At 37.7% G+C, this 27,619-nt stretch overlaps 2 protein-coding genes across 6 annotated transcripts in view; one reads left to right on the plus strand and one right to left on the minus strand.

The window, feature by feature from the left end:
- Positions 1-27,619, minus strand: part of Cmss1 (cms1 ribosomal small subunit homolog) — a 330,444-nt gene that overhangs the window by 106,105 nt on the left and 196,720 nt on the right. The window contains exon 2 of one of the 5 annotated variants that reach the window (XM_048803459.1): positions 20,456-20,537. The exons of 3 other annotated variants lie outside the window; for them this stretch is intronic. In XM_048803459.1, coding sequence (XP_048659416.1) covers positions 20,456-20,498 — 43 coding nt within the window. In that variant the 5' untranslated portion in view covers positions 20,499-20,537. Of the gene's footprint in view, positions 1-20,455; positions 20,538-27,619 lie in introns of those variants that run through there. One more of the 5 variants, XM_048803462.1, reaches the window with a different exon arrangement.
- Positions 1-27,619, plus strand: part of Filip1l (filamin A interacting protein 1 like) — a 270,009-nt gene that overhangs the window by 49,123 nt on the left and 193,267 nt on the right. The window lies entirely within an intron of this gene.

The following is a 27,619-nucleotide window of genomic DNA, read 5'->3' on the forward strand; positions in this document are numbered from 1 at the left end:
AATAATCCTTAAAATACCTTCCAAAAGTCTGTCAAACTCTGGACAAGAAAGTATTTAAATCTGCACATTAGTTGCTAATTGTTCAGAATGGGTTAGAAGATTAGAAGCCTTTAAATTTTGTTTATAAAGTTTCTTTAAAAAAATAAGGAAATTCACCCAAAATAAAGTTATCATGCTTTAAATTTTAATAAGTAATAAGCTATTCAGAAAATGTAATAATTAATGCAGTAATAATAATTACACTAATATAATAATAATACAACTATTCAGATATATAGTAATAAGGCATTCAAATCCTTACTGGTTAGCTAAGATGGTTATTACATTGAGAGTTGAAATCGACTTTAAATTCTCTATTAAATTTTTTTTTAAACTGGGGTGGAAGGGGAAAATGAGAAGTATCAGGGGTATTTGAGAACAGTGGAACAGAGGTAGAATCCTGGGGTAAAAAGATTCTGGATGTCCAACAAAGAGTGGGTGAGGGGATTGATATCTCAGAAGAAAAGAAAACAGGGTATTGGATAGTAAAATAACAACAAAGAAATATTCAATGTAACATTTAATATAGTTCAAAGTTCTTTTCAATGACCTCCAAATTCCATCTGAGGACACCCGAGAACACCTAGAAATAGTGTCAAAAACAAATATATATTTTTGTGCTCCTTTTCTATAAATCCAAAGTCTAATTAAAAGAGATTAGATGAACTGCTCAAGGTTATAGCTAGACCCAGGTCTCATGATCTCCAGTATGTAGAAGCATCTGAGAATTGAGAGACCAGTATGACAGTGATCCAAGCTGTAGCGAAGGAGTTTTGGACCAGAGTGGTCGTAGGGTGAATGCCAAAGAACTAGGACAGATTTTTTTCAGAATGACATTCCAGGCTGGAAGAAGACTGGATTTCTTTAAGCCTAAGACATATGACTTTTAAATTTTGAGACTTTTGAAATTAGGACACAGCTTAGAATCAATGTCAAAAGAGAGGCAGAAGTGCTGATGATGTAGCTGTGATTGTCCATGCATATGTGTGTCAGTCTGCTTCCTGTCACTATAACAAATACCTGAGAATATCAACTAACACAGAGTAAATATTTACTTTGGCTCACAGTTTTAGAGGTTCCATTCATGTTCAGTTGGCCCCACTGCTTTGGGCCTTTAGCAGCATATCATGGCAAGAGTGCACTGTGGAAAAAAACCTTTCACCTTATGGCTGGGAAGTTCCACAAACCCCTTCCAGGGCACACTCCCAATGACCCAAGGATATCCCACTAGGCCCCACCTCTTACCGTTTCTACCACCTCCCAATAGTTTGGGGCCAAATGTTTACCATATGTACCTGGGGGGACACTTAAGATCCAAATCATAGCCATGTCCCAACATACAAATCTTTCCAAAGAGATGATAGTACTCTGGAGCTTGGAGATGCTGGTGTGACTGACCCCAATGTAATGGGCTGGCTGTAATGCACACAGTAGCACAGAGGACAAATGGAGAAGTGATGTATGCTAAAGCTTCAAAGCTATTAAATCATCTGTGTTAAAAGATAGAATCACCACACATAGTGGGTTTTCCAGATCTCCATGCATTGCTGGGCAAATAAGATATAGAGCAGTGGTTAAAAATGAAGGCTTTCAATTTAGAAAGAAGAAAAAGTTTGTGTAGTAGTGTTGGTTGCATGATATGAATATACTGAATGCTACTGAATTATACAGTTAAAAAATTGTTAAGTGATGCATATTTTACCTTTCTAGAATCAGTCTTCTTGGGTTCAAATCTTGTTTTTGATATTTTCTAGCTAAAGCCTTTGGGTATTGTATTGTGCTATAGTTTTTGTCACCCTAAAATGTGAAGGATAATAGATTCCACCTCAGAGAGGTAGAGAGGAGTAAATGAATTAATATGTGTATTTCATGCGGGCACTGGCAAATTATAAAGGATCAGCGAGGCTAGTGGTTGTTATTGGTGTTGTAATTATTAGTGCACTTACTAGGATGGAAAACAAGTGTCTAACAACAGTTCCAGCTTCTTTTCCTTCTTTGGTGGAGATACTAATATGAAATAAAATGGTGAAAATGTGGGTAGAAAAGAAAGACTAAGTAAAACAAGAGCCTGGAAAGATTAATATCCTGCATAATCAGTCTGGAATAACTGAAACTTGCTTGTATCCACTGATTATTTAAATTCCAATCTACAAACTAAATGTTTAAGGGTCTCTACCACTTGTGAGGAAATTCAAAAGTCTATATGCTTGGTCCCCACTTAGACTGTCTCCGATTCTCCAGAGATGGGGCCAGTAACTGTCCACTGATGTCAACTGAAGTCTGTCATTACACACACACACACACACACAACACACACATAGACAATGTGTGTATACCTTTTGGTACTTCAGGTTCACTGGGTGGACTGCTATATATTCTAATATCTAAAAATGAGTATCCTTTCTTCTTTTTTTTCTAACAGCATCTTTCTGCTTTGTTGTAAAGAAAGGTCACTTTCAATGTGTACATCTACCTACCACTTCATAGATACTGTCCTGAAAATTATGTTTTTTCTGAGTATGACTATTGATCAGCAATTCCAGCACTATGTGTGCTTACATGAGAATATAGTTCTGCAACTTTCCAAACCCATTTTAGAGCCATACAGGCCATTGATAGATCTATATGGCTCAAAGAGATGTCTTATTTATTTTTGAAGTGGTAGTTTTTATTCAGTGTGAAGTGGTGGCTAAGCAATTTTCCCCTTTGGTGGGGCTGCCATCCTAATTTGGTCTGATTTCATTTTCTTGTTTTGGTTTAGGTCATTGTTATACTTTGAAACTATGCTGCTAGGCCAGGGTTCCCTCTCCTCTTAGAAGAGCACCAGGAGGAAGGTATTTGGATGTGGTGTAAAGGGGCGGAAGACAAAGTTACATGGGAAGTAGGGGAAAGAGTTCTGTCAAGAGTCTCCTCATGGCTTCTCCTTGCCTGCTGCCTTATCTCCCAACATATTTTATTTTCTAAAATTGCAGACCAAAACATCCTTATGCTGGGCATGGTGGCGCATGCCTGTAATCCCAGTGCCTTGGGAGGCTGAGATAGAAGGATCACGAGTTCAAAGCCAGCTTCATCAATGGCGAGGCACTAAGCAACTCAGTGAGACCCTGTCTCTAGATAAAATACAAAATCAGGCTGTGGCTTCGCTCAGTAGTCAAATGCCCCTGAGTTCAATCCCTAGTACTCACCCTCTCCCCAAAAAATCCTTAGTAGGTGGGGCATGATGGTGCACGCCTGTAATCCCAGTGACTCAGGAGGCTGAGACAGGAGGATTGTGAGTTTAAAACCAGCCTCAGCAACTTAGCAAGACCCTAAGCAATTTGTAACACACTGTCTCAAAAAAATAAAAAGGCTGGGTGGAACTGTCTCTGGGTTCAATTCCCTGTACCAAAAAAAAAAAAAAAAAAAAAAAAAATTAAATAAATAAATAAATAAATAAATAAATAAATAAAAAAGAAAAAAAAAGAAAAAAAATCTTTAGTAGCTCCCATGACAGAAAGTAAAGCCCGACCTCTTGAGTCTGGCACTGGAGCCTGCCCCCACCAAACACGCACCTCCAGTTTGCCCACATCTTCACCACGTGCCCAGTACAGCTGAGGCCTCAAGCACCTGGAGCCCATCTTCCTCATGGCCTCAGTCCCCCTCCTCCTTTCTCTGAACCCGCTGGCAGGAACTGCCTGTGCCACTCATTAGGGCTCTTAGTCATATGGGTCACATTTTCAATTAATAATTTCATACATGTGTGATTTGCCTCACTAACCAGACCAGAACTCACCAAATTGGAGGCTCATGGGTTGAATTCAGCCCACATACATGTTTTGTTTGGCCCACATAATGTTTTTGAAGAATTTGAATTAGTTGCCAGCATTTTTTAAAAATTAGGAGATGGCACACACACAGAGTCTGGGTTTCTGACTCCTTGACAAACTGGAAGCTCTGACAATGCTGGGCCAGCATTCCAAGATGGCTCAATCAGCTAGAACTGACCCCTCAGACACAGTGTGTCCTTGGCACTTCAGCACAGTCCTGATCACTCCACTTTCTAAATCTGTGACCTATGCCTTGTCCTTAGAGAACAGGGCCTTTGTCTTCACTTCCTAGAGCACAGTGTTATCCACATAACAGATGCTTAGAGAACTCTCCCTGAAAGGCCAGAATCAAGGAAGCAGATGGAAGAAGTGATGGATCAGGGAGATGAAGATAAAAGGAAGCCATGGGTAAGAACACTAGTGAAGGTTTTTCAGTGCCTCAAAAAGGATGTGAAAAGGAAAACCTTGTTGGATTATAGGTTCAAATGACAGGAATTCATGAAGCCCTTTAAGAAAAAAAAATTAAAAGAAGTATTGCATTTTTAAAATGATGGCTTCCCAGAAGCTAGATGACAGAAACAACCTAGATTACCTCATGAGGTTCTTCAGTTCCAAGTATATTTCACTGTGTTAACAGTGAAGTGAGTCATTCTCTTCAGTTCTTTTAAGGAAAACCGCGAAGCTTCAAGTCTTACTTTGTAATGCTGACTAGGTAAAAGAGAAATTAAAGACAGCCTTAATATCATCTCTATCTAAAAAATCTCAAAAGAAAAACACTGGAAAAGATGTATATTGCCAAGAAAGTTTCCTGAACTTGCACCAAATGCCTTCTCTGTGTTATCCAAGATGCCCCTCTGCCTTCAAATGGGAGTGAAGTTAAAAGGTCTGGAGGAACAAGGTTCTAGAATTCTACACATATCACTTAGTGATTAAAGTAAGTTAAACTTCATGGGTGACACTGTGGCTCAAGAAAAGTCTTGGCTTAACTCCATTTTCTCACAAAGCATGTTGTACAGCTTCCTCCTACTGAAAAGTCTCCGCAGTTTTACTATCTGTCCATTGCTCCTGGGTTTGAGGGTACAAAGTACACTGAGTTGGTAGTGAGCTGCTTGGGAATTTAGACGAGAAAAGAGGTGAAGAGAGATTTTTCAATTTGTCCACTTTGGGAATTTGTGTTTGAACTGGAAGTCTGAGGAACCAAAGTTGAATACAGCTTTAGATCCGGGACATATCTCTAGATGACAGAACAGAGAAGAGGTCACCAATGGGAAGCTTATGGAAGCATCCAACAACAGACATTTGCCTCACTTGACTTTTTGGCAAATTTTCCCCATCTGCCTGAAGAGATGACCTAATTTTTCATTTCAAAGAATTACAACTTAAAATCATACCCACTTGTAAGCATTGGGATTGCACAAAGTTTCATTCCCTAAGTTGGGGCTCCATCACAGTTTCCAAAATCCCCTAGTTTGTTTCAGAATCCTGTGCTGTGCCATGAGAGAAGCAACAGCATATGGTGTACTGATAACAGCCTAATCTCAAGGGTTAGATGGACAGCAGTCCTGGTTTTGCTAGTCAGTGGATAGGGGACCCTAGGAAAGTCAGGCAACTTCCCTAGCCAGTTTCCTCACCTGCAAAAAGGCCATAAAAATTATACATTACCTGGATTGCTTTGAGGCATGATTAAGAGAATACACACAGAACACAGTCCAGCACTGTGCAGTCAGCTGCCAATAACTAACCATTTCATCAGAGTCTCTCATAATATTCAGAAAGATTTAGATGGTCAGGAAGGTGAAAGGCCATAAGGATCTTGGAAGAGTACATAGAAGTTGGCCTGGCATTTTGTTTACCATTGGTAATTCTAATTAAGGATGAGGTTAGTGACCTGGTCAAAAGAATGTGGGCCTGAATGATTCTGCCCAGTAGCAAGGGAGATAGGTTAAGATGCAGCCATGCTCACACCTATGCCTTCTGATCAAATGCACACGTCTATGAAACAGTAGAGCAAGCAGGGGTTGCTTTGCATGAAGCCAAACATCTCATATGGGGCCAGATCCTGTAGCCTTGGATTTCATCCAACAGAGCTAACTGGTAACAGATAACCGATGGTACATTCCCTGCTCACAGGCCAACAGACTTTCACAGGGACCTACCATAAGAACTTTAACAAGATGCAGAACACAAAATACATTTTATCATTCCCAAGAACATGTGATATTTCAGAGTTTGAAGAAACTGTAGCTACTCTGTCCAATCTCATTTATAAGTAGATTCTACAGCTGGAGAGGTCTGAGCATTAGTGGTCTTTTCTCTCGATGATGTAATGAGTATCCGAAACTGAAATGACTATGATTGAAGGAGCTCAGATCTAGAAATCAAGTCATCTTTCTTTAAGGAAACACCTCACTGCATTACTGGCTTCCTCTACAAACATTATACTCTCAGAGAACCTAGTCACAGAATATTAGAGCTATAAGAATCTTTAGAGCTACCAAGCCCCCTGGAGGGTCAAAGAAGCCTGGTGATGTGCAAAGCAAAATGTTGGCTCTGCCAGCACCAGAGCTTCTCTGGCTCCAGCTCTGGCTTTCTAGAACCATCTGCCACCCTAAGCTACTCAATAATCAGTTTTCTTTATAAAGCTATCCCAAAGTCACAGAACAAATCACTTGCCCATTTAATTTTATTTTTTAATGATGTGGAGCACACAGTTGAATGGTGGTCCAAAGCAATAAAACTTTTGTTTACAGCTACTTATTAACTCAATGTTCACTGTGTTGATTGTATCATGACACACTTGCTAATAGTAAGCAGATAGAGCCAGTAAATGCTAAAAGTACTTCTCAAGTAGCTGCTAAAATATTGATGATATCTCTATTTAACTTAACTAGAACAGGTTATGAACTTTGTTTCCTTTGTATCAGCAGGTAGTAAGCATTCAGTAGCTGTGATTCATTTACTAAATTACTGGCACAGCACTGACTTTTTTGTAAGTATGTAAGTTTCAAAAAACAGCCTCCCATATAAATTTAAAAAATAGATGTGAGGTCTGAAAAATTGACAATATTTATGGGAGGATGTACTGAAGATTTGTTGGTTCATCAGCTGGACATAAGGGAAAATCCTGGAGCTGAAGGTCAGTCTAGGTTCCTGTCCAGGTCTTGCAACAATCCAGAGGCAATAACTCTTGGTATCCTAAAACCTTTCTATTAAAGATCCTTGTATACCATCTTAGCATGCATAAAGAAATGAAACCTGTTTTTCAGTGTCTTACATCTTCAACTAAATCAATCAGGATCTCCTTGTTTGAATGCCTAAGACAAACCTAGGGTTTTACACACAGGGTGTCCAAGATATAATCGATCCCAGCAAAAAAATGTAGAGATAATCTTTAGAGTCCTTGAAGGTAGTTATGAAAAACCTAATATTCATAGAGTGGAAGGGTAAAGTCATTTAACATAAAACAATAAAGAATGTACAATATTTAAAACATCCTGAAATATTAAGGCTAGCATTTTGTTACATAACTCTCTTTTCTAAATTACTGGAATAATCACAAAAATTATCCTTTTCTCAAGAGTGTCTGAGGACTAAAGAATTGGGAAAGGAAGAGATTAAAAAGTAAATGTGAGGGATAGGGTTGTAGCTCAGTGGTAGAAGGCTTGCCTAGCATGTGTGAGGCACTGGGTTTGGTTCTCAGCACCATAAATAAATAAATAAATAAAAACAAAAATTTCATTAACAACCAATAAAAATATTTAAAAAATGTAAATGTGGAAATATAACTACATAGTTATATCTAGGTGGCAAAGTTAAGGGTAATTTATATCTTTGAAGAAATTTTTTCTTTTAAATATTTATTTATTTTGTTTTAGTTGTACACAATATGTTTACTTTGTTTATTTATTTTTATGTGGTGGTGAAGATGGAACCCAGGGCCTCGCATGCTAGGTGAGTGCCCTACTGCTGAGCCACAACCATAGCCTCCTAATTTATATCTTTTATCTTTGCATTTTATGTACTTTGTATATTCTCTGCATTGAACGTGTTACTCTTATAATAAGAAAAAAAAAAACCAATAAACTTTAAAGGTGAAGATGGGGTCTTTAGTATTTACAAGTATGTGAGGGGAGACAAATTTGTCTTTTTCTAGCATCAGATGGTGACTGTTACAACATGATGATACGTTCTGTGAATTTGCAAAAAGAGCATGTGGCCATATGGATCATCCAGTGAATACAATTTTCCATGGGCAGGATGGGCTCTGTGTGCCAATGATTTATAGGATAATGGAGAACTAAGAGGGTGTTTAATGATGCTGAAGATTCTGAGGAGAGCTAGAAAATTCTTGTTCAGGATGTTGGGGTTAGTGCTTGAGATGACAGTTCTCTACTGAAACCCTGTAGGTACTAAAAGAAATCAATAAGAACAGGACAAGGAAATCTTGGAGACCCTGAATTGAAACAGGGGCTGGTCGGAGATGTTCTGAAGGGCCAATCCATGAGTACATTGGTAAGAATTTGAGGCAGGTCACTTCCAGAAAGGCAGTTAAAACCTGAAGTAAAAATAAAACTGGAAATGGAACCGTCTTTTGACCCAGCTATCCCACTCCTCATTCTATATCCAAAGGACTTAAAAACAGCATACTACAGGGACACAGCCACATTAATGTTTATTGCAGCACAATTCACAATTGCTAAACTGTGGAACCAACCTAGATGCCTTCAGTAGATGAATGGATAAAGAAAATGTGGTATATATACACAATGGAATATTATTCAGCAATAACAGAATAAAATCATGGTATTTGCAGGTAAATGAATGGAGTTGGAAAATTTAATGCTAAGTGAAGTTAGTCAATCCCAAAAAACCAAATGCTGAATGTCTTCTCTGATGTAAGGAGGCTAAATCATAGTGAGAATGGGAGGGGGAGCATGAGAAGATTAGAGGAATTCTAGATAGGACAAAGGGGAGGGAGGGGGCAACGGGTATAAAAAAGATGGTGGAATGAGATGGACATCATTATCCTAAGTACATGTAGGAAGACACGAATGGTGTGAATATACTTTGTATACAACCAGAGATATGAAAAACTGTGCTCTATATGTGTAATATGAATTGTAATGCATTCTGCTGTCATATATAACAAATTAGTATAAAAAATAAAAAAAAATTGGGTACAGCATGGAAGCAAGAAGGGTACCTGGGGCAAAGGGTACAGCATAGAAGCAAGAAGGACCAAAAGAGGTTTGTCACAGATAGGAGAGGGCATTCCAGTTTCTAGAAGGGCTTGTGCAGTGATTAATAAAATCTGAGCTTAACAAAGTAACGTGAGACTATATTCAAAATTATGTCACACTTTTGAACGCTTCTGTTCTTACATTTGAACTCAACTATTAACACAGAGATGGTGAGAGAAAGGGGATGAAGCTATGGACCCCAGAGGCACTGTATTCAAAAGATGTGCATCTTGACCTTGAGCTTAAGGATATTGGTGGAAATCTTCAAAGGAAGGGCAGTGCAGTCTAGAGTAAGGGAGACCAGTGATCTGTGCTCATTTTCTGTAGGATATTGAGTATATTTTTTCTGAGTCACACCAGCAAGAATGTTTAGGTTGACTTCCTAAGTTTTGGACCACGAGTAGACATGTCAATAGGAACCAGGCAGGTAATAACATAAATTAATTGGTCCATGGAGCAGGAAAGAGCACATGCTCTGAGAGGACAACCACTTTATAGCTCTGGCCCACTTCAGGATTGTGGGCTTCGAGTTGTTAGATCTGAGTTTTCAAGAAAAGCCAGATATCTGTTTCTTTGTGAATTCTACTATTATTAGCAAGTTATTTAATTTCTTTTGAAAAACAAAAAACATCATGAAAGTCAAAGAAAACATATCTGGGAGGAATGTGGTACCTGGCTAGTCTGTGACATTTGAGCCCCTTTCAGTAAAACTGCAACTTTGGTTAAGGAAGAGATTTAAACATCAGTATAGACTATCTTGAAAGCGTCTAGGTGTTGGACCTTTGGCCAGCCTTTAGAATACTAGGGAAGCTCAAGTGGTAAAAGAATCTGAGAAAATGTAGCTCTTCACAAATAGTGCCTTGGGGAGAATTTTGCACACATGTTAGTAAGCCTAATATCCAGATGTACAAAGAACAAAGTATAGAATTTGAGAAGTGTGGGCCAGAGTTAGTGCTTGAAAACACTTGGATGTAATTTACTTTGATTCTAATAGGAAGTTGCACATAAAAACTGGAGAACAAAACCTGGCCCCAAGGGGCAATTACATGAAATGATACATACTTAGCAAGTGCTATGGTTGTGACTAAAGAATTGATTAGTTAGGGTTTCTGTGGCTTTGGAAAGCCTTCCAGGTAAGAAAAATGTTAACAGTGAAAACAAATATCCATACTCCAACTGGGTGGAAACTTCAAAGATGCTTTATTTGAGACAAGATGAACAGAATGCTCAAGTGTAGACCCCTAAATGCTTAGATAAGTGAGAGAATGGAGCAAGATTCTTACCCGTATATCATGTATCTACCCGTTTCCCATTTATGCACTGGAAATCTGTGAATGTGAATCTATTTGAAAAAAGGGTCTTTGCAGATGTGATCAAGTTAACATGAGGTGGGCCCCAATCCAATGATTGGTGTCCTTATAAGAAGACAGAGCTTTGGACACAGAGACACACTGAAAGCAGACAACTACTTAAAGAGAAAGACAGATTTTGACATTATTTTGCCATAAGCCTAGACCACTGGCAACCACCACAGAAGACATTCCTCTAGCCTTTGGAGGAAGCATAGCCCTGACTGGCACTCTGATTTCATACTTCTGGCCTCCAAAAAAAGTCAGGGAAAAAAAATTATGTTGTTACAAGCCACCCAGTTTATAGTAATTTAATAAGCTCTAGGAATCTGTCTTTTCAAGCCACGTCTGGGGTAGAAGACTTTCTATGATGATTATACAATGACTTACAATTATATCTTAAATTAGAGTAATATATAGGGTATAAGCTATAAGGGACAGGAAGCATAATCATCAGAGCATGAACACTCTTGATTCCGGAAAGAAGAAAACTGTGGAATGCTATGGTTTGAATGTGTCTCTTAAAGTTAATGTGTTGGACACTTAATCCCTAGTGCAACAATTTTGGAAGGTATTTGCTTAATGAAGTGCTGAGGTTATGAGGACTCTGTTCTCATGAATGGCTTGATGTCATCTTCTTATTCTTGCTCTTCTCCCTTTTGCCATGGGATGATACCACACAAAAGCCCTCACCAGATGCTGGCCCCTTGAGTCCAACCTCCACTGTAAGAAGTACATCTATCTTTTATAATCTACCCAGTTTCCAGATCTTTTAGTGAAACACAAACTAAAGCAAGGAGTAAAAAAGATAGGTAACCAAATGGAGAGCAGGAAAACTCTAGTGGTATTATATGTAGTATTTATGCCAGAGTGGACCTAGATTTCATTTTATTTAGGGGAAATTATACATCTCAGATTTTAAGAAATTTAATCATTCTACCCAGCTTAGTTTCCTTTTTGAGAAAAAAAATAAGCCTTATAAAATAACTATAAGGCATTTTAGGATTTTTACATATCTAGATCAAATATGAATTATCTCAACATATGCAGAAGGTTTTCCTCATATAATCTATACTCAACAGGTTTACCTGAGGGTTGTCCTTCCATTTTACTTTCGTAAAAATTTAAAATAATTCTTTTAAAAACTACACTGTAGAAAGAAATATTGCATTTATTTAACCAGGGATTCTCATTGTTAACACCTTCTCCTCAGCTGGCTTCGTTCTTGCCTTCCTTCCTTTCTTTTTGGTAGGTGGAATTTGAAAGGGGGTTTCCCCTACTTCACCTTTTTAGCAGGAAGCAGCTGGATGTGATATAGATGTTCCAATTCAAATGAAAACACATAGAAGGGAATACTAAAAGAAAAAGAAAAATGGAGGCAGACCTCATGGACCATTGATGTTTTATTCAGCATCAGAGGGGCACATCTTGGGGACAAAATGGCTGTGGGCCACCATGAGCCTTAGGAGAGCCAGGTCATGGGAGGAGTTTTGATGGAGGGATCATTTAGTGCAGGGTGGGAGGGCAGGTAGGTAACCATATCCAGTTCTGAACCCAGGGTCACTCTACATTTGAGCTACACCCTCAGCCCTTTTTATTTTTTATTTTGAGACAAGGTCTTGCTAAGTTGCAAAAGCTGGCCTCAAACTTGACATCCTCCTGATTCAGATTCCCAGTGACTCTATTCTTGGCCTTCTATCTTCATGTCTCAGACCCTCCTTCCTATACCAGTCTAGAATTTCTATTCTAAGCACAAGGGAGGACAGCCTTCATTAGTCTTACTAAGAAGTTCAGTTAATAAAGCCACAATTATAACACAAATGGTGCCATAATACTCATCCTCCAACTGAGTACACTCAGGGGACACACACACACACACACACACACACACACACACAATCACTATCAGCACCACCTAGATGTTGGAACAAAAGCTGACCTTGCAATTTTGATGCAGAGAAGTGATTCTCTCATAAATGTGCCATTTGCTAAGAAGGAAATTGCTCTGATGGTGTATGTCTATTCATCTAAAACTCCAATACAGTTTGTTACTACTGCCATAGCTTGTGTATGTCATACTCAATTACATGCCAAGAAAAGCTTGGGCATATCTCCTTATAAAAAGTGGGTCTCATGGTGTCTTGGCCAGCTCTGAGGAAGATCAACTCTCAGACCACTATTTATGTCCACTTATAAAATAACTACAAGGCATTTTAGGATTGTCTAACTAACACATGATAATACATGTCATAACATGTTATGGATCACTTCAGGACAAAATGGAAAGTTGTATGTACTTCCTGTTTAACACATATAATACTTATTATTTATACTATATGCATAAAACATAGACTACATTTCACCCTATGAATACAAAATTAAACATTAATAAATGTATGTATATAAAAGTATATGTATATAAAACTTTACATAAGTTATATATTTATAATATATAAGATAAAATAGATTTTTTTTTTAGAAATAAGCCACTTGTTTTTCTTATTAAACCTTAAAATAAATTATTTTCTATTTTTTTTTCAAGCTTTTGGATTAGTTTAGTTGCCTAGCATATAATGAAGTATCAAAATGAATTTAACAAAGTGCAACAAAACAGTGAAAGGTACGGAAAATAACCTCCAGTGTGAAAAGGAGAATAATGGGCCCCAGGGAACTTCCCTATCTACAACTGTTCTCCTACTTGCCCTCCTGCCCTGCTCTAAATGAGCCCACCAACAGCTGAAGGACAAAATTCCTCCTATGACCTGGCCCTGCTAAACCCTATAAAACTCAGACCCTTGTTGTTCCCCTTAAAAATGTGCCTTTCCATTGCTTAATAAAGCATCTCTGATCCCTTGAGGTCTGCCTCCTTTCTTTTTGTATTCTCTTTCATTTGCTTTCACATAGAATATGGAAAAAAATGAAAAAAGGTGGGGAGAATGTCATCTATTCAAATTTCCGATTTATGGAAAGAGTTCTATTGATCTCAACAATTATCTTTATAATAAGAATAATATTCATGTGATGATTTAAAAGAAATTTACCCTAATAAAACATTGCTTACATGTGTTTTCTCTATTGAGGGTGGGCATAAAACAGTTTACAAGAAGAGACTTTGCTGCCTAAAACATGTGAAAACAACAAATTTGGTAGACAACATTATAGAGCTACCTTTGGATCAAATTCTTACCCTAAAGACTTTCATGAAAAGGAGCCACTTCTGTGCTCCCAAAGATGTCTTAGAGGCATCTTCCAGAGTCAAAGGTGATAATTTGATAAGACTTGAGAAATTTTCAGATTTTTATAAAAAGGAAAATCATATAAATGTTTAATTTGGATCTTACCATAGTTAGGTAAATGTTTCTTTTTAGAATTAAAACATATTTAAGGGCTGGGGTTGTGGCTCAGTGGTAGAGCGATTGCCTAGCATGACATGTGACACAATGTGTTTGATCCTTAGCACCATATAAAAATAAATCAATAAAATGGAGGTTAAAAAAAAGAACACAGTTATTAAAAAAATTTAAAATCAATTTTAAGAGATCTCACATATTTATACTGAGCATTTCACATAAATCTAAAAAAGGTATGTTTTACTTTGCTATTGCACAAGATCTCTTTAAGTTGCCCATGTATTGAAAGCTGCTCAAGAAATGTTGGTAGATGCATGAACAAATAAAAACCCATTTGCTCTTTAACAATGACCTTAATAAGTTCATTCCACAGGATAAGCCAAATAATTAAAAAAGCATGCTCCTTTGCATTCAGGTCATTGAAAGTTTATGGCTAAATAAGTGATTGACTTCTAACAACCATGAAAACATCTCTAGATTTACATTCCAATCACCATGAGTACCTCAACTAACTCTTTAACTCTACTGTACTGTTTATATTTTGGAAATGAGGTATAAGTAGATTAGTAAAAAGAAGAATCCCTCCTAAAAATATGACACTTTAGTAACTTATTAATCTCCTCTACAGCACTGAGTGACTATAAAAAATAAAAAGTCCTCCCCAAATTACTCTGCCCTCTTTGGTAAGTTCTGGAAAATTGTAGGGTTTCATGGGAATGTTAGGAAAACAATAGCCTAACCTCTGATCTTTGTTGGGTCTGCTTGAATCTCAAAAGAGGCAATATATTGAGTGGAACAAGAAAATTGGTTGCTACCACAATTTATAGTTGCCACTTTTCTATAATATAAAAAAAACCTTGTGTTCCTAAAGGTATAACTTCAAACACTGAGAAAACACACACACACACACACACACACACACACACACACACACACACAGGAAAGAGAACTATCTATCAATGTCAGAGGCAAATTTCTACCGTTCCTTCCAGTTAAATTTAGATATCAACTTTTTTTTGGCATTAAAAAATCAATACTTTTAAAAATGTTGTGCTCTTTTATTCCCTGGAAGATATAATCCAGTTAGGTTTGAAAATAGACTATGGTGTATGTGGTAACTTTCATTCCATGACATAAACAAAGTGCTTTTCAACAAATGTTCAACTCTATATTTAAGCAATTAGTGTAGATCATCATGTCAAGCCTTATACAATTCTGCACAACAGATTTTCTTTCAAGAGTAAAATATAATTTAAGAAGCTAAAAGTAAATTTAACTAGGAGAAAAACCTGGGCTAGACAGGAAATTCTGGAATCCCAGTCCTTGTCCATGTATAGGAGCTGAGAGACAAAACCACCTGGACTTGATGGCTTCCTTCAGTCGAGGTATCAATAAAGGAGAAAGGGTTCCTGATTTGTGTTTTGTTCTTCCCTCTTCTTCCCTCCTCTATTTATTTATTTATTCATGTTACTGAGGATTAAACCCAGGAGCACTCTGCCCTTGGGTCAAGCTAAGATGTTTTACACTTGTGATCCTCCTGCCTCAGCCTCCCAAGTAGCTGGGATTACAGGTAGGTACCACTATGCCTGACTTTGTTTTCATGCTCTAAATGACAGTAAGAATCATCTGGCACCTCCATCACCATGTGCAGTTTCTCCCTTCACACCCCACAATGGCATGTCTCACAATAACTTTGCACCCACACATAAGGCTTCAGGGTGGCCCCTGACTGAAGTGGAGTGAGCTGTCTGAGTCAGCAGCTTGTCCTGGTTAGTCTCAGCTGTAGGAAAGAGCTAGCTTTATACTTCCTTCCTGCTCTCCCCCATCCTTCACCCAACAAATGCTTCAGGCAGCTGGCACACTTGAGTGTCCGTAGTGCCCATGGCTCTGAGGGTTAGTGGGGAGTGGAGGGCTCTGGGATGAACAAGGGATCTAACTTCACTGATTGCTTTTCTGGTAAGATAGAGACAATGGCTGGGCCTGATCTGTCCTCTTCTGTGAGGGTAGTTTAGCAGTGCTTAGATCTTACATTTTGTGGAAAGGACTGGATAAGAATGTAGGAAGATGAGGTAAGCAAAAGTGGATTTGGATGGTGGCTAGTTGGTCCATAGATCCCAGTTTACCTGAATCAGTCCCTTGTTATTGATTGAGATCCTTTTCATTCTCAAAAGCTGTGGCGACATGAAGCTAGATTTACATTGTAGGGGGGACATTTCTTCCTTTCATGAGTATACTCTGCTCACTGTAGAAAACTTAGAGATCTACCTCTACGCACTAAATACCTGTAGGACACGTCTACCGTATCATTTTGTGCCCACCCTGTCATTTTAAAACCCCAAATGCCCTCTCTCTTCTAAATGCCTTCTGAGGAGAGCAATAAGGCCTGATACAAAGCCACTGAAAGCTCTGTTAGTTAAGAAAAGAGGAAGCCAAGGCTGAGGGAGATTTAGACTCTAGGAAGGTAGTAGCTAGACAGTGGCTGAGGCACTGTTTTTCACTACAGCACACTTTGCAGCAGGACGAAACTCAGCTGTAGCCTCATGTCCAACACCTGCAGCTGAATCACTGTTGTAAAGGCACAAACTGCAGAGAAAGAATTTACATGTAATAATTCCAGTGTCTTATTTGTACCACTTAATCATTCAAGTTGGTAGCTTTATAAACCTTGTTGGTTTTAGAGGTTGTTATTATTGCTGATGTTATTATTATTACTGATAATAATATAATAGTGGTATTTTAAAAGGAAGATCTGATGCTTTAGATTTTTAAACACATAAAAAGCTTAATGAGAGATTAACAATAATTAGCAACAATAATACAAATAAACATGCTTTCTTCAAAGAAATAATTTTTTTTGTTTTTAAAAAGTATTTAAAGGCAGTACTTTCAAACGAAGCCAATAACAACACCTTACCTTCTATGATTCTTATTAGTTCACTTCTTTAATAGGATTTAATCCTGAAATAAGTCAGGGAGGTAGGCGGAGAAAATACTGTTATTCCTATTTATTGACAAGAAAATTGAATTAAAAAAAATTTAACGTCTAAAAAATGTGGTAAGGTATATGGTCTTCAAACTTCAGGACAATATCCTTTACATTATATCTTGAAAAACCAAGTCAGGAACACTGTTGAGAGTTAATTATTGTAACTTACTTAAATGACAGGCTTTCTCCAGCATTTACAGGACATGCCTTTTCCTCTACCTAATTCCTCATGGTCATTTGTTCTGGCTTTGGGCAGCAGACCTGAACCCTGGAGAAGGGGACGGGGGTTCCTTACCAGTGCACTCACTGAGCACTGACTGTGTGGGCCCTGGCTGAGGCACTGGGGAGGCTAAGCTAACCAGACCTGGCCTTTTGCTTGAAGGGTTCAGGACATTTTGAAAGCACTCTTAGTACTGTCCTCCACACTGTCAGTGGTGCTTCATTCTATTGCCTAGAGCAGGGATGGTCTGAGTGTGGATGGTGGATTGTGCCCAGGCCAGGGTGTTCTTGCTGTAATATCCAGAATGGCTGCACTTTTCCTAACTCCTCTCCCTGCAAAATCCTTAACAATCAATTTTAACAACCGCAAACCTTGGGGACATACAGGGAATTCTAGATTTATAAATCTTTGTATATAAAAGCTCTAGGAAAAAAAACTATGCTGTGCCAGTTACAGTACTACTAGTAAACTACAAAAAGACTGTTTTCAATAACAGCTTTCAGAATTAGATGAATGATCTGATACCTTTAACGACATTGCCAATTCCCCTGTTTTAGACACATTTGAGGCAGAAGGAGTTGGCCATCTAGAATTAGGATCTTATATAACTCTGAAGTAGTTATCAGAGTCTAAATAGCTGGAATATCCTGCTCTGAGCAGTTTCAATATTCTAGAGATTAGACTGATTCATAGGGTTATCAGTGCCTTGGGAGATGTGACTGTCCTGTTACTGCACAGCCTTGGGGAAAAAAAACAAAAAAAACAAGCCATTTTCATGTTACAGTTCCTCATTATCCCCTAGTCTCTTCATTCCCTTTCCTTAAAAAATTAATGAATAAAGTAAGCATGTGGCAAATATGTTTTCATTTTTCTACCAAGAATGCAGACTTGACAGCTACTTCCCCTTCTCTTCTCTCATCCTCCCCAGCTCCACCTCCTCCCCTCCCCCAATGACCTCATCCCTGTGCAGAAAGGACACCAGCTGCAGGGAGGGTCTGCCTCCACCGAGTGGGATCATTATCATCATTAGTAATGCCAAAAGCCCAGGCGGCCTTGCCCACATGTGCTCTGCTTTACAGCTCTGTGGTCTCCCATATTCATAATAAAGCTGCTGTCTGGAAATGTAAAAGCTCTGCCTTACTAAAAATAAGGTTGTAGGAAGAACATTTAGATATTTCTTAATGAATTAATCTGCATTGGCAAGTGCAGCAGCAGTGAGAAGAACTGGCTAAGATGATGATGAACCTGAGGGTATCCTTACAAGTGATTCCAGTTTAATTGCTTTATTTAAGAAAAAAATGAAGACCCTTGATTTTTCAGGGACTTTGTTTGGAAGAGGAGAGCTACATGGAAAATAATAGTTAGGGGAAAAAAAGTAACATAGTACACAATGAAAGCTAATGACTCATTTTTATAGACATATTCTTAAAGATTCATGTTCATTCCTTAAGGCATTCATGATTCTCCACTCTCCTGTCAATCAGTGCCAACTTGTTCCAGAAAATTAGGCTGAGATTTTACTACAAATAGTGATAATAACATTTTCCCTATCCTGAGTGCCTCTGCTGAGCTGTATATTGAGTTATGTGTTATATACATGGCTCTCAATCCCCAAGCACAGACAGATCAATATTTCTGTTGTAAAGATGTGACAACCGAGGCTCAGAGGTGTCCTGAGCCTTCTTCCAGAGTCATACTCTCTTCCTAGGCAATCTCATCCATATTCACAGCTTTAAATATCATCTACAAGTCATTACCCAACTTACTTCTCCAGCCTAGACATATATTCTGAGCTCCAGATCTATTTTTACAATAACCTGCATGACATCTCCACTTGGATAAATCACAGCATCTCAGACCAAACATGTCCCAAACTGAACTTGGGATCTCCTGCTCCCCACCTAAGGCTAGGCTCTTTTCCAAAAGTTCTCACCTCAGGAAACAGCACTGTGTTCAGAAAACTGAAATTCATCAATGACAATCTCCTATTCTGCAATGCCACCAATTCAGGGACCCAACAACTACTGTCAATCTGTATATATATCTGTCTTGGATACATCCTCTTCTCCATTGATCATCAATCACCTGAAAAATGGCACTAACATTCTCATTGGTTTTCTGCTTGTTCTCATCTAATCTACTGTGTCACAAGTCACAACAACTGGAATAATTTAAACTCCATATGGTCACACTTTTACCCCATAAAAGTGTCTTTTAGTCAAGCATGGTGGTGCATGCCTTTAGTACCAGCTATTTGGGAGGCTGAAGCTAAAGCAGGAGGATAACTTAAGCCAGTGATTTAAGAGACCAGCCTAGGCAACACAGCAACCCCATCTTAAAAACAACAAGAAGATCAAAATCCTTCCCATTTCCCATAAGGTTTGTATAAACTGGCTCCACTATCTCTGTATCTTTCCATTTCCCTCTTATTCACTGGGCTCCAGTCTAGATCATCATCTTCACTTGGTTCCTTTTTTTTGTCCCAAGTTCCTTCCTTACTTTGGGTCTCTGAACAGGTTCTCCTTCAGCCTGTGAGGCTCTTATCCTTTCTGTTTGGTTAACTCCCACCCACTCTTTGAGTCACAATTTCACTATTTTACAGAATTGTTTTCCCTGCCCTTTTGACTCAGATTCCACCCATGTTTCCTCCTATTCTTGATACTACATTTGAAATACTCAAAGTTTTATTTTATTTTATTTTTTGTACTAGGGATTGACCCCAGGGGCACTTAACCACTGAGCCACATCCCAACCCCTTTATTTTTTATTTCGAGAGAGGGTCTCTCTAAGTTGCTTGAGGCTGTCTTTGAACTTGTGAGATCCTCCTTCCTCAGTCTCCCCAGTCACTGAGATTATAGGTTTGCACCATATAAGTTCAATGAGGGCGAAAACCATGTCTATTCTGTAAAAAACTGTATTCACTGTGCCTAGCATAATGCCTAACTCACGGAAAATGTCCAATCAATATTTGTTAAATAAATACATGAGGCAAAAAATCTGCTCAAGGTGACAGGATTGGAACACAAATCTAAGAAAGTTTTATTCAAAAACACATCTTCCAGAGCAGAATAGTTCTTTATGAATTCAACATATTCAATCAGCTTCACACATGTATATATTTCCCAAGTCTCAAAGTGCTTTCTAACTTGGATGAATGGACGAATAGATGAATGGATTGTTAGATGATTGAAAGGAATGGAGTCTGGGAGTACAGTGAGATTGGGGAGGAATCTGTCTCCTACAACATATTCGACATGACCAACATCTACTGGCCCACACTAGTAAGCAAATAGGGAAATGAGAATGTGGATGGGAGAAGAGTTCTAAGAGACTGTTGTGCTGCTAAATTCCTAAACAAAATGAGATTCAAGAAACAAGGAAACATATCTTTAATGTAGCTGAAAAGAACAAATGTGGCAAGATTTTGGAAAGATGAAACAATCTTTCAAAGGGAAGAAAACTTACTGGTCATGGTTTTCTGCATACATCTCCCCTCTTTTCCTTCCATGTTTGTTGGGGGTGAATGTGGTGGGCAGGTAAGGTCCACCTTATAGGGGAAATGATAGATTATTGGAAAGATCTGAAATAAGTTTCTCTGAGCTATGAGGATTGGGGAGTAATTATTTTCAGTGTGACATCCAGGATGCTTGCTTGCTTCCATCATGACAATTCTAAAAGAATTCTCTTGGGCTGGGGATGTGGCTCAAGCGGCAGCGTGCTCGCCTGGCATGCGTGCGGCCCGGGTTCGATCCTCAGCACTACATACAAAAACAAAGATGTTATGTCCGCCAAAATATAAATAAATAAAAATTCTCTCTCTCTCTTAAAAAAAAAAAAATAATTCTCTGCTGGGTGGTCTGCTGCTAACCCTCAGATAGAGGGGTGCAGATATACATACAGCAGGGTTTGACCAACACAGGTTATAATAGCACAGTCTCTATCTTTGTTCTGTTCCTATATTTAAGTTTTTTTTTTTTTTTTTTGCTATGAAAGTGCAAAACTTCACACTTTCCATGATGGATGTAGACTTGTTACATTTGCCCTAGTTGTCAAGATCTGGGAATTTCGGCTCTCCCCCTCTTCTTCAATCCATTTCTTTCCTTGAACTGCCCTAGCTTTTCACAAGAAACACTCACTTATTAGGGACTTTAAATTTATTTCTCATGTTGCAGTTTCTGTGTGGATGAAATAGAAATAGCAATTGGGTTATCAGCTGTTTGGCAAAGTAATAAAAACCAGTTCTCTATTTCTCCCTCAAGTTTTCCATTAAAGGCAGTAAAAATCTTCAGTAATTCAGTATCATTCAACATGGTTGGAATTGTTCTGATTAATTATGTATTATATGGCCTGAACCATACATGAATTACCAATGAAAATAAAATAAACTAAGTAGTAAGCTGAAACACAACCTGAGCATATCTCTTGTTTTCTCTCTTGTGAAAAGGCTAGAACCCAGGTCTCAAAGACGTGAGGCAAGTGCTCTGTCAGTGGTCCATCTCCCCAGTCCCAACATCTTCTTTCTTTAAAGAGTCAGAAGGTGCAGAAGGATCTTGTAGCACTCTGAGTTAGTTTTGAACATTTTATTGCATGATGGTGCTTACTGACTAGCTAATGAAGCATCATGTAACACTGACTGGTCACAGAGCCTACTGTATTTGATACTGGCTGAGTTTCTTATGAGAATACAAAAAAAAAAGTCACTTTGAGTTTGATGTTAAGTTCTGTGATTGCATAATTCTGTTTACTAGAGGAATGTTAGGAGTTTGTGGGATTTTTCTGATTTCAGTGGCTAGATTTTTTCCTCTAGTATCATAATTTTTGACCTTTTTGACTTCTTTAATATGTAATAACTATATTTAAAGACAAAATTCTGGCATTTATATTAATCTGATATTGAGAGGGACCAAGATCCTGGCCTCATGGCAAAAAAAAAAAAAAAAAAAAGGAGGTGGAAGTAGATCTACTATGAATGAAGAGGAAGTGACAGGGCCCACACCACAGATGACAGAGAGAAAGGAAAGGCTGTTCTTCCTGTTGCTGAGTAGCAGGCTCTGTTTGCATTGAGTATCTTTTAGCTATCATTGTTTGTTTGTTTTTTCCAGGTTCTGGGGATGAAATCCAGGGCCTGTGCATGCTAGGCAAATGTTCTATCACTGAGCTACACCCCCAGCCCTTTATTTTGATTTTGAGACAGGGTCTTGCTAAATTGTTCAGGCTGGCCTTGAACTTGCAGTACTGCTCCCTCAGTCTCCCAAGTAGCTGAGATTACAGGCCTGTGTCACTGTGTATGGCATTACTAAATTATAGTTAGGGTCAGCATACGATATACTTTCATCTTGAAAGGGGAAAAAATGTTGACAGAAATCAAGCTACAAAGTGAGTTTTATTTCCTCTAAATTTTACACTTTAAAATGTCCCCAGTAGGTCTAAAACCATATTATATATTCAAAAAATACTACCCTCCCCAATCCATAGCTGGGCTGGGGACACTCATCTCCCCTTTTAAAACCAAATATACACAACTAATTCTATTTTCTTGGTAAGGCAATTGTTGATTAATGAATCATCTTTCCTGTAATTTTTATTTTTTGTAGTCTTAGTTTGGCTAGGTTCCCTGGCATTCCTGTGGAGGTATGTAATGGAAAATTTGACCTCACACTTTTTGCTTTTTTGTAACATCACAAAACACTGATATAACAGGGCTACAAAAAAGTAGCTTGGAGATGAAGGGATGCACAGAAAGAAAAAGCTTAAGTGTGGAAAGGAACAAAGATATCCTAAATCATCTGTAAAGTAAATATTTAGCTTCACAGACATGAAGTTACATTTATCTTCAAGAACAGCTCATTTGTTACAGCTTAAGATGTCATAGCATTTCCATTGAAAATCTACTTTTCTAAAGATTGTAAACCAGCCATAAAAAGCCACTCTAAAAACTAACTTGGAACAGAGGCAGTCCATTTTGTAGATCTCATAACTTGTTTCAAAATGGTGAGTTGGGGTGGGGCAGGCAGCAGAAAGGTGTCAGGAAGTGATTTCTTACATTTAGCTATATCTGAACTGAAACAAAACTTTGGCAATCACCCTTCTGTGATCACGTCCAACTGTCTAAGGAAAATGTAACACGTCATACACAATCAACTTTGGTAACTGTGAAGCTTGGGGCCTGGCAGTAGAGACATGTTTTAGGACAGGCCTTTCAGCAAAAAAGTCACAGTGGAATGAACAAAATCAGTTATGAAAACTGTCTTTTCTTTTTGAAATGAGACTATATTTGCTTCCCTAAAGTAAAGAAATCATTTCTTTAAATGCATAATCCAGACTTGAAGGGACATCTACCCAGCTACTGACTCAGCTTCTCAGTGGCCTAATGAGAAATATCTATTTAGTTGTAATGGGTAGAGTCCCACACTGCTCCCAGCACCAACCTTTCAAAACACCATAGCCCCCTGGTATAGGACATCCTAGTCAGCCCATAAAAGACATCCAAATGAGGTGTTCCCTGGCAAAAACACTGGCTTATGTGTGTACTGCCAACCCAGGCAGGACCCATGGCTGTCAGAATGCATATGTAAGGGAGTGTTCAGTTTATTAATCATCTAAATGTACTGAAAAAAGCAAAGGGGAAAGAGCAGATACAGAGAAGTCTGTATAAATCACTTCTTACTTAATTACCCAGGCTGCTGGAAAAACATGTAGATGTTTCTTGATGCTACATAAACTGTTTCCAAAATAACTATCACATCTGAGTACTCTTCCATATTAAAGTAGAATGTAATTAACTGGAACTAAACAAATGATTCTCAGGGGAAAGAGCTTTAATATACTGTTTACATAGGCTGGATAAGCAGTGTTTATTTGAATAATTTATGATTTTTTTTTTAAAAAAGAGAATAAATGTGAGAACCATGAGATATGCAAATAAGCCACAGATGATGACAGATGATTATTTTGTTTTAGAGACTATGTTACATTGTTACTTCTCACTGGCTTTGGTGGAGACAGGTAGAACAAAGGAACATGGGCGTGATTCTGTTTATCCAACTGAAAGAAGCAGGTAGACTGATAAAGCTGTTCACTACAGACAGAACAACCAGGGGGGAAAAATTGCCAAGTGCTATTTGATATCCCATTTAAAGAAAACAGTGAGATCTTAGCTGAAAAATGACTTGGTGATATGTAAAAATATCATCTCTAGGGAGGATATGCTTTTAGATTCTATTGGGTTCCAAAAAATTTCCTAGGTTTCCTTTGATTTCTGGTCTTCCCGAGATACTCTCAGTAGTCTACATATTATAAGAATCTTACACTACCAGGTTCTATTCTTCTACTTTCCATAAGGCATTAAACCCAATTAATATTGTGGTAGAACTCAGCTAAAAACAGATTTATGCTTTTGAGCTCTTTAATATTTCTATAGTAGGTAAATTGTGCATTCATTAATAGGCTAAACCCAGTGACAGAGGACACTTAAAAAAAGTTGATGAGTTTTTTGAGGCCAAGTTAATAAGTAAACTGCACTTAACTGAATTAGATAAAATGCATAATGTTTTCATCATTACAGTGAAAATAACAGTGTCTATGTGCCTCATGAACTATGACTTTAGGACAGCAATTTCCATAGCAATAAAAACACTTTCTTATTCTTTTCTATAAGCATTATGTTTAGGAGTTTTCAACAGCTATTTGTGCTGAAATTAATGAACTTGTCTCCTAACACCAAATTCTCATTTCTTTAGGCAAGCAATTTTGTGTGTATATTTTCAGAGATATTTTATACGTATGTAGGCAAATATATGTATTAATTTTCCATTTTATATTTATATTAAAATTGTAACATACAATATAGACAATATACTGCACAGTTTGGATGTTGTAATATGCCTGGGAGATCTTTTCATATCAACACATAAGGAGCTTTACAGTTTGTTTATAGAACCGTAGTATTCCATAGTGGATATATCCTATTTAAGTGGTCCCTATGAATGTACATTTGGGTTATTTCTAATCTTTTGCTATTAAAAATAATGTCTGATAATTTGAAAATTAAGCCAGTTAATAACAAACTACATCTGACTGACTACGTTAGCCTGTTCCATTTCTTAACTCCAAACTCTGTGAACATAAAAATAGAAAGGAAAAAAAAAAAAAAAAAAAGAGGCAAAACTGCAACTTGGCTAATCAGCTTTTGGATAATTGAATATCTTATCCTTCCTTGTCATTAATAAAGCAAAATTTTTTTGAATAAGCTCAAAATAATGGACTCATTTCTTCATTACTCTTTTTATTCCTATAAAGTTACATTTTAATGAGAGAAAAGAGATAAAAAGGAAAGCCTAAGAGATTCAAAGCCAGTTGAGTGGTAGGAATAGAATTCCTAAAACTAGCTTTATATAGCTGAAAAGCTACTCAAGTGAGAAACTGTGAGAAACAAATCTGAGTAGAACCTCAGTTCTTCAAATCCTAATCTGTGTGGCTGTTTATGAGGCTGGTGGTTGCTTAAGTATGCATAAGGAAGGACCTGAGTTCAATCCCTAGAACAAGAGGGGGGAGGGGAAAGGAAGGAAAAGACCAAGGCAAATTTTCTTCTTTTTCTCAAGGCAAATCTTAATATATATTTTGGGACAAGTTATCATCACCATTATTTTCTTCAAAAAATACTTAAGCACACACTTATATACAAGCCGGATGGATACAAAACTGTTACTAGTGGTAGAGATGAAACAAATGAAAGTGTGCCTCATTAGTTTACATGGGGGTGTGGGAAACTGTTTATATGTCTATCATATATATTTATCAATTTTATAATTTGAACATGTACATTGTTAAAAGGATTTCTATAGCTACTTTGTAAGAGGAAATGGTATATTTCTCAGTTTAATTTAGGGTATGATTTTCAAATTTCTATGCTAAATTAGTTTTATTTGTTTGTTTATTTTGGAGTACTGAAGATTGAATGCAGGAATGCTTTACCAGTGAGCTACATCCTCAGTCCTTTTGATTTTTTTATTTTGAGACACGGGTCTTGTTAAGTTGCTGAAGGTTTTCCTAAGTTGCTAAAGTTGGCCTCAAAACTGTGATCTTCCTGCCTCAGCCTCCCAAGTTTCCGGGATTTAAGGGGGCACCAACACACCTGGCATGAATTGGTTTTATTAAAATAAAGATAACTATTTTGTGTTTTAAACTTTGATAAAAACAACCATTTACTCGTTTGAATATGTCCCTGGGAGTTCGTGTGTTGGAAAATTAGACCCAATAACCAGGGCTGAGGTGGTAGAACCTTTCAGAGGTGATTAGGTGTTAAGAGGGATTAATAGGCTTGTCTAATGTTTATTTGCTATTAAATTAATTATGCATTTGGGGAATAAATGCCAAAGAAGTGATGTGCTTTCTCAGTAAATAACATCTCATAGCACACAACACCAGCTTGTTCTATTGTTGGTAATGGTAACATGAACTATTTGGTGAAGGTACTACTACCAGGTTCCTCAGTTCTAAAGCTACTTTTCCCCATAGTTATTGATAAGTAATATGTGGAGAGATTCTTTGAGATATGTAAATATCCCTTTTTCACTACTCTTTCTTTACTATTTTTGGTATTTATTGATACTTCTTGTCTGAATCATATAACTATGATGGCTGCAAAATGGTGATTTTCTGCTGAGCGCTGTGGCTCATGCCTATAATCCCAGCAGCTCAGGAGGTTGAGGCAGGAGGATTGTGAGTTCAAAGCCAGCCTCAGCAACGGGAAGGTGCTAGCAACTCAGTGAGACCTTGTCTATTGATTATCACAATGAACTCATTCATGGATTCTTATTTTATTCAATAAGTTACATTTTATTATTGTAATTAGTTATTTTGCTGCTCAAGTTATTCCAGATTTGGCCAGTGGGAGTCATTTCTAGGTGGCTCCTGGGTTTTCTGGACATATCCCTATCACTCTTTAAGATTTCCTAACATCCTGGTATGAAAGACATCCCAGGTTCATCTTGTTTGTCCCTCATTGGCCCTGGGGTCAGCCTTTTCTCTAACATGCCCTGATTCCCTTTAGTGGGGAATAAGATTTAGGAGCCAAGATCTAGATGTTGAAAGGGCTCAAGGCTATAGAATGTCCCTGCTTCTAGGCCCTTTCAGCAGAAAGAGCTAAGAAACTTTTCATTCTTTAAAAAGGTCTTCATAAAATTGCATTTATGGACTCATACTACTAAACATTATCACAACAGATGGATCTGATAAGATGCCTGGAAACAAGGATCATAATTCATTTATCTTTTTATTCTCAAAGCCCCCCAAAGTTCAAATCACATAATGAACAATACATAGAAATTATATGCTTGGGATTTGATTCCAAAGGATCTAGGGTGGGGGAAAGGAGTACAGATATAATAAAGGTGGCTGTGAAGCGGTGACAGCTATAAGTGCTGGTGGACACATAGGCTTTTTTTCTCTCTAAAGTTGAAAGTTTCCATAATAACAAAATAATTTAAAGGCAATCAAGAACTACTCTCTTACCTTAATGACAAAAGTTTTTGACTTTATTATGGTTTAGTTTACTGGTTTGGTGGTGTGAAAAAACATCAAAGAATTTGGATTATTAGGAAACAGAGGGCAGTATAAGGTTCCTGTTAC

Source organism: Marmota marmota, unplaced genomic scaffold (genome assembly GCF_001458135.2).
Source record: "Marmota marmota marmota unplaced genomic scaffold, marMar, whole genome shotgun sequence".
In the NCBI taxonomy this organism is placed as follows: Eukaryota; Metazoa; Chordata; class Mammalia; order Rodentia; family Sciuridae; genus Marmota; species Marmota marmota.